Genomic DNA, 8271 nt, shown 5'->3' on the forward strand with positions numbered 1-8271 from the left:
TACCACCATTTACTGTCATGCACCATTGGCAGATAGATAACCTGCTCAAATACACATAATTCATTAATTAATTAGCATATCAAAAGTCAAGGGGTGCGCGAGCTTAGATATATATGTACATGAAACACATTTGTAAAAAAATGCATACCTGCTCACATTGTTGTGGCAATACGAGCCTATCTTTCTTTGTTTGCCAAAACTTTGTAGAGTCAATAGTTACATAGCCACTTGCATGGCGTTTTATCGTTGCGTTAGGCCCTTTTTCCACCACGTTCATTTGCCATTTGACATCCAAAACATACACAAAGAAGCGGCGAAAGTCAAGTCTGTATATGTCTTGGATTGTGCCACAATAATCATCAATTTTTCCATTGGCTCCCTCAAAGCTACTAATGACACCGCAATCTTGTGTATTCCTCTTTTCATCTATTCTTTGTGTTCGAAAATGCTTGCCTTCACACCATATAGCATTGAACATAGTGCACTGGACCAAAATATAAGCAATATCTATGTAAGCAATTAATGTGAATAAATATGAAAAGCCAATCACTTACAAAGAATGCAAATTTACATTTGTTCTATGTACCTTTAACATGCATCCTCGTGCATACTCCCATTCTTCCGCCGTGATATGCAGCCCCTCATCTCTCTCTGCTCTCTCCATTTCCTCATGCAACCAATCAACATGAATATCATTCGGAAGTGTTGCTAGATGCTTAGGGTATGCCTTACGAGAGCCATGTTGCCTCCGAAAGAGAGCTCTGTCTGCTTGCCTTTTTGTCTTTGCATCCTCGTATCTTGTAACCCATCTGCTCATCACATCACTATTAAGGATGCAAGTGAAATTAAGATCATCAATCAATGTTCTCTCAATTACTTTGCTCTGTCCTTTTCCTTGAGGCACAATAGACGTCATCCTCAAGTCCTCTTCATTGCTCCATAGTCGCGGCAAAGAGCTATCCACCTGATCAAGAAATTCTGATATATATACAAGAGACTCTTGTATCAACCAACCCTCAGCCATGCTTCCTTCGGGCCTTGCACTTTGCCTCGCAAAGTCTTTTAAGGTCTTCATGAAGCGCTCTAGGAAGAACATCCAACGAGCATGCACAGTGCCACATAAAGCAATTTCATCCACTAAATGCACAATGAGATGTAGTTGACTTGTGAGAATGGTTCGCGGAAAAGTCTCCTCTACCATACAAACCACCTCCACTGCCATAACACCCGGATCATCCAATGTGGCTGGATCAATTGCTTTGGAACTAACATATCTGAAAAATAAATGCACAGTACGTTATACCTCATGCACATTCATTTTGCAAGGTATAATGAAGGGTGATCTTACATGGGATTTACATACCTCACAAGCTCGCCCATCTTATAAATACATCTTTTCAAACTCCTGTCTGCACAATGGTCGATGCTAGTAGGTAGTATGAACTGCGCACATAAGAGCACATGTATATTTGGGTTAGGGCATTACAAAATTTAATTTCAACCTACAATAATTGGAAAACACTTACTTGGAGCATCTTGTGCCAATCGTGGGACTTCAACCCATGTAGTTGCTCAACCCCTCTTTTCTTAGTGGTTGTAAACTCTCCCTTCAACGATCTCATGCATCCAGTGGGAGTACGCAAAGTGGTGATGGCTTGCTTTACCTGCTTCTCCTCCTTCTTTGATATAATCCAGGGAGCAGGCGGAAGATGAACGTGCCCACCCTCCTCTCGTGGCCAAGCTTGACGCATACGTCCTGCGACCTGCAAGTCCTCCCGTACGCTAACAGTGTCTCTTTTACCAATAACATGTTCCCAAATACTAGATCCCACATTCTTGAAGATGTGCATGGGATCAAGAAGATGGTTGATCTTGAGATGGGTCCAATATGGTAGCCGGAAAAAAATGGAGTACCTACACAAGGGATTGCAGACTGTCATCTTTATTCCAACTTTAGAGACTACACAAAACAAGATTGAAAACAATGGAGATGTACCTGTTCATGCCATCTGGAGGAAGAACATTGGAAGACTCCCAAATACGCTTCCAATCTTTTGCACGAAGTGTCTGTGGATGAATGTTCCTCTTACTAGGAGCATATTTAGGGTGATCTGATGGGAGAAATCAATTATGATTATCGAATATGGTCTTACACAAACCATCAGCATACTCATGTACCAATGAAGGGCCACATATAGGACATGCATGTTTACCCGATGTCCTCAAACCTGTTAAAATTAAAAAAAAGTTAGAATAATAAAATCAATAGTTATAATTGATATAGCTAGTAGTATTAGAGTCAGGAGGTAGTTAGAATTCTTACCAGAACAATCGCTGTATCCTGGAAAGTCATGCATTGTCCACATCAACACTGCTTTTAAGTCGAAGTGTCGAGAGGAGGGAGGCCTACTAATGTCCACTACCGCAACACCTCTCCATAGTTCCTCCAACTCATCAATCAACGGTTCAAGATAAACATCCATATGCTTGACTTTATGTTTCCCTGGAATCAGAAGGGATAACATAAGATGTCCCTTCTTGATCGCCATTGATGGTGGAAGGTTGTAATTCACCAACACAACCGGCCACACGCTGTATGCGGTGCTCTTGAAACCAAACGGATTCACTCCATCCATACCTAGGCCAAGTCTCAAGTTTCTGGGCTCTGTTTTAAAGCTGGGCCACTCATCTTCAATATGCTTCCAAGCAGGAGTGTCTGCAGGAATTCTCCACATGCCATCATCCGATCGATGCGAGGAATGCCATGACATGAGCTCTGCTATGGATTTGCACTTGAACATGTGTTTGATGCGAGGAATTATAGGAAAGTGTTGCAAGACTTTACGAGGTACATCAAAACTCTTCACATCTGTTCTATACCTTGCTTCACCACAAGTGGGACACTGTCGAGCCTCCTTATGCGTCCCACGAAAGAGAATGCAATCATTGACGCATGCATGTATGCGATCATAATCCAATCCTCCAAGAGATGTCACATAGTGCCTCGCTTTGTCTCTTGAGGTGGGTAGTCTATTCCCCTTTGGAAGCATGTTTGATAATAGCCTGCATCCAATATCATCAATTAGCCCATAACCCTAAACCCTATACTGTAAACCAAAAACCACTAACTGAAATTTGCAAGTTACAATGCTTACTTCAATAATGCGTCAAGACTTGCATTGCTCCATCCATAAACTGTTTGTATATTGAGCAGTTCAAGTGAAGCACGTAAAATAGAGAATGTGCACCCTTCAAAAACCGGTGTCGATGAAGCGTTGTAGAGATGCCCTTGTTCCATATCATTGTCGTCCACACCTTTGCGATCATCCCTAAAAAGATTCCGCACCATGTCATCAAACACTTCCTCTTCCACAACTTCGTGGGGTGCAGGGCTATTGTCATCCCTTTCCCACTCATCTCCGACAACAGATCCCGAAGCTCCAGCATCATCTCGTCGACGCTTTGCATGCTCTCGCCGTGCGTATGGCACCATGTTAGGGTGTGGTACTGCATCCTGCTTCAATCACAGTATATATATTACAACGCGCTCCATTAATTTGCACACCATGAGTTATTTTAATACTTTCAATTCACATCTTCTCACCTCTAAACCTGTTTGAATCCATTCTCCATACATCGAGATGTGATTCAATGTAATTCGACGCGCTCGTACAATGCACCCTTGATATCGATTACACGTACACTTGATCCTTTGTGCCAGCCACACGTCCCGATCACGATGACGCATTGTCTCATCCTCACCAGAACTGCTTGAAGAGGATGATGACATGCTATGTCCAAAATAACCAATACAGAAGTAGGATCAGTTTTTAGTGAAATCATACACATCCTATGCACAAAACAATGGATACACAAGAACAATCAATTTTTAAAAAAAGTATAAACAGTCTCTGTGTCGCGTGTACAGGCGCATCTACAATGTATTCTGCTGCGCTTTTACACGCGCTTTTACACGCGTGCTTTTCGCGTTTACCTACCGCGCGCGCCGCTTTCTTTCTTTCAAAAGCCCTCTTTCAAAACACTTCTTCTTCTTCTTTCTGCGTCGCTTTCTTTCTTTCAAAAGCCCTCTTTCAAAACACTTCTTCTTCTTCTTTCTTTGTCGCTACAGTACCTCTGCCTCCAGCTCTTCCAAACCCCCGAACCTGCCTCTTCGAACCAGCCTTCTCCCTCTTGGACTACCCAAAAGAAGCAAAGGGCGCAGACAACACAGAAAGGGAGAGAGAAGCAAGAATCAACGAACTCACTTTTCAAAGACTTTTCAAAGAGGTTGGTTGTCGTTTGTTTGTTTTGGCAAATCTATCGCTTTCTTTCTTTCCACCCGTGCTATGTGTACTTGAAAGCGACAGAGGATAGAATTCACACACATTGTATATGTGCTTAACTATTTATTTCTTGACAAACGACATCCGTCAAGATAGAGGAAAGAGAGAAGAAGGAACCCTTGTGTATGTGTTTAGTCATTTCTCCCTTGATGGACAATGTCCGTCAAGATAGAGGAAAGAGTTTTTGTTTTTCATGAATTTCGTCACTAATTCGAAATGAACTTCTTCTTTTGGCTTATGATCTTCTACTAATTCGATGTTTGGTATTGTAAGAGATATGTTTATTTTCTAGAATGGTAGATATATGTTGTAGGTTATATATTGTAGGAGATATATTGAGGAGATATATTGTAGGAGATATGTTTATTTTTTATATGCATGTTTTGCTTGGTTCATTGAGGCGGAATTTCGACGCTTTGCAGATTCTTCATGGATCCAGGCTCTTCCTCCGATCCGTGGGCATACGCCACTTGGATGATGGAGATGATAAACCATTTTGGGCGCCATCCTAATCCAGTGGAGCTGACAAAGTATATGTATGCCCATCCTCCTCCTAGACTCCCAGGTCACACCGCGCCCCCAAGTACACAAGCCTCTCCACTGCCGTCTACGCCTGCGAGTCCGGCGAGACGTACCCCTGCGCATACACGCTCACCGAGGAGACATACCCCTGCACGGACACACTCACGCACACCCTCCTCTGTACCGTCACGTGAGGGCTCACGGCCACCATCACGTGCTCCCTCACAGCCACAGTCACGTACACAGTCACGTGCAGCCACCTCTAGTCATGGCTACTCCCGCAGTACAGATGAGAGCCGACGCCGCAGTAGGGAGAGCGGGAGTGGAGGATTATGCGGCGGGTGCTTTGGTGGGGGGGGTAGTAGGGCACGCGGTGAGAGAGGGCATGGAGGGAGGCATGTACGAGGAGACAGTGAGGAGTCGGAGGAGGCGAGAGAGGTGGAGGGAGAGATTTTCTACGATGTTACGGATAGGGGCGGGGTAGTCATGGATGCGAGAGGGAAAGAGGTGATGGAGTATATGCGGGGGGTAGTTTCAAACATGTATAGAAATTATTTTGTAAAATTTAAAGATCAGGATAGCCGGTTAGTTAGGGAGGTCCTAGATAGTGTACATAGTCGGTACCCCAATCCCCCACGAGCGACATTCTCGGATGTATGGGGAAGGATGCGAATAAGGGAGATCTTAAGTAATAAAAGATCTCACCTTAAGAAACTCGCGTACGATGATGGGGTGAATGTAGCTGCGGGTGGCTATCATGTTCAAAAATGTAGTCCAATGGTCAGCAAAACCTTTGAAAAAAACCCTTTAGGTTAAAATTTTCCCTTTATTTTTACATTGAAACTAGGAGAATAAAGGTATGAGTGACTAATTAAGGAGTTATGCAAGAGCATTATATACATATCGTAACCGTGATGTGCCATTAAATATGTAAGAGAGTGCTACTTGAAAAGTCCATTAAAAATAACAAATTTTATAACCAAAAAGTGTGGTACTTTGCACATGCTTCATTTATTCTCCTCTTCCCATTTCTCCCTTTCCCCTTTCTTTGTTGATGTTTCATGAAAAGTGCCACAAAAAGTCATTTTATCTACCATTCATATTTATATTATAGGGATTGAAGCAAAAGGAACCATAGAGACTATACAATGAGATCTTAATAGTGATGTGAAAACATAAACAAGCAATTTCTTGGGAGAGCCAAATGATAATGATAACTAAGTTTAAGTTAAGTAGCTCACTAGTTCTATTTCTTTTGATATCCACAATGTCTATAACACCTTCTATGGAGGTAAAAAACAATTATGTACATTGAGAAGCATTTGGTGTGAAAAAGAGGTAAACAACACGAAGAGGAGATACGTTTTACAAGCCCTAGCTTTTCCACAAATTGGAAACAAGGATCTAGGTTAATGCATTGAATTATACCATTTTCTTGCACCACATGGGATGAGGCCCATTGAGTCTATCCTCAACAAACTTTGTTGCACATGCATGAGAGTTTGCACTCTCATTGAACACACACCTCTTACACAATATGTTGGAAAAATCTTATGATAATTGAAAACCTTGGATACAATGTGGAAGGGGAAAGGGTTAGACATGGACCATGAAGGACTACTTCCAAGATAAAAATTAGGGGCCGATTTTAGCACAAAATGCTATTTTTTTGAGGTTTTTTTGGTTATTGAGCTAGAGTTTTAACAAAAAATAAGCCCATATATACATAAGATTACTTATTTTGGCCTACAATTCACCCAAAAATAGCTTTAAATTAGTATTTTCACATAAAAAATGCCCAATTTTCTAACTTCTTTACCATTAATTAGCCAAACATTTGTCCACGTACCTACAAAATAAAAATCATGGGGGTCCCTTCTTTTTTACCCCAACTACTTGAGCTTGAATCAATATTTTGGATGATCATACTTTTCATCAAGAGTGTTAGGAGCATGTATGAGAGTGAAGCTAAACCTTCTAGTTGAGGGATGAGGTATTGACAATCAAAAGGCATAATTCCATCCAATAATCTATGTTAGCATTTGCATGGCGCATGGAAATGTCAAAATAGAGTATGCAAATAATATTTCAATGCATTAATTTCTCTTTTTTGTGCATTGGGACCGTGACATGCATGTCATGATCTTAATTGCATCTACTATTAGATGCACATGTGCTTGGGTATATTTTCATCAAGAGCATAAGCATGATATTCTTACCGCTGGACAAGGGATGTTTAAGTGCCCAAATAAAGGGTACTAGTGTGAGAAATTAGCTTCATTTCTTTCATCATGTCTTAAGAGATTTCAAAGGGGTTTTGTAGTGAGTGTAGGCTATATTTCATTCAATACTAGTGAGAAAAGAGTGATGAACATGTATATACTATTTCCTAGTTTTATGAGTGGATGCATTAATGTGTGTGTGCGTGCAGAGACACGTGCACACATGCATGTATGCATGCATGTGCATATCCATGTATTAGAGTGTAATATATGATATGCATAATTATGAATGTTTTGATGAGGTTCACTATGTGTATTGTTCTCCTTATGTTTCTTGAATAATCCGTTCATATGTGTGGATGATAAAGAGAGATTTGTATCTTTGTGTCTTATGTGTATACCTATGCTTTTTGTTTAGTAATAGGGTAGTCAACTAGAAGCCAACATGCTTATTGCATAGCTCAAGTTCTACTTCATTTGCCTGAAGAAGATTATGAAGAAGATTGGTTGAAGATCGGACAATATTTGAGCACAATGAAGAAGAAGGAGACTTGGACTGATTAGGAGTTCAAGCATATCAAGAGGAAAGCTTATGGTTTTTTTCTTAAAGAATGACATCTATGGAAGCATGCAAAGAAGAAGAAAGGATCACCTATCCGAGTTGTAGGTAGCAAAAGGTTGCAAAAACAGATAATGAAGGAATTTCATGAAATCTTGTGGGAAAGACATAGATGCATATGGGGAGCCTTTATTACAATCAAAGAAAAATATTGGTGGGAGAACATGTATCGGGACATAGCACATTTTGTTCAAACATGTTATGTGTGTCAAATGTATTTTATAGTCAAGCATCCAGATGGGTTACAACCGACTGATCCCTTGTCTATAGATTATAGATGGGTTATTGATCTTGTAACCATGCCTACATGAATATGGAATATGCGATATTTAGTGCTTGCAAGAGAGGATCTAACCAATCAAATTGAGGGCAAAGCCTTAACGACCAAATTCACTCAAGCTGTTTTTTATTTTTTGCTTGAAGAAGTGTTTTGTAGATATGGTTATGTGGGTAAAGTAATTGCAGATAGAGGAGAGTTGGATGCTAATGAGGCACACAACTTCTTTGCTCAATTGGGTATTAAGTTGGCTTTAACATCAGCCTACAACCCTAAAGGCAATGGGAA

General features: G+C 40.8%; 1 protein-coding gene and 1 pseudogene across 1 annotated transcript; both read right to left on the minus strand.

Annotated features, from left to right (window-relative positions):
- Nucleotides 1–550: 550 nt before the first annotated feature.
- On the minus strand, nucleotides 551–1380 carry LOC148018730 (uncharacterized). The gene is made up of 2 exons (XM_087701237.1): nucleotides 1364–1380; nucleotides 551–1274 (listed from the first exon to the last, which is right to left on the minus strand). Exons 1-2 carry the CDS (start codon nucleotides 1378–1380, stop codon nucleotides 551–553), a joined length of 741 nt encoding a protein of 246 aa, XP_087557363.1.
- A 573-nt stretch (nucleotides 1381–1953) lies between these two features.
- On the minus strand, nucleotides 1954–2549 carry LOC148018731 (uncharacterized; annotated as a pseudogene).
- Nucleotides 2550–8271: the final 5722 nt, after the last annotated feature.

This window comes from Lygodium microphyllum, chromosome 20, assembly GCF_053477565.2.
Source record: "Lygodium microphyllum isolate KBCC chromosome 20, Lygodium_microphyllum_v1.1.10, whole genome shotgun sequence".
NCBI classification, from domain to species: Eukaryota; Viridiplantae; Streptophyta; class Polypodiopsida; order Schizaeales; family Lygodiaceae; genus Lygodium; species Lygodium microphyllum.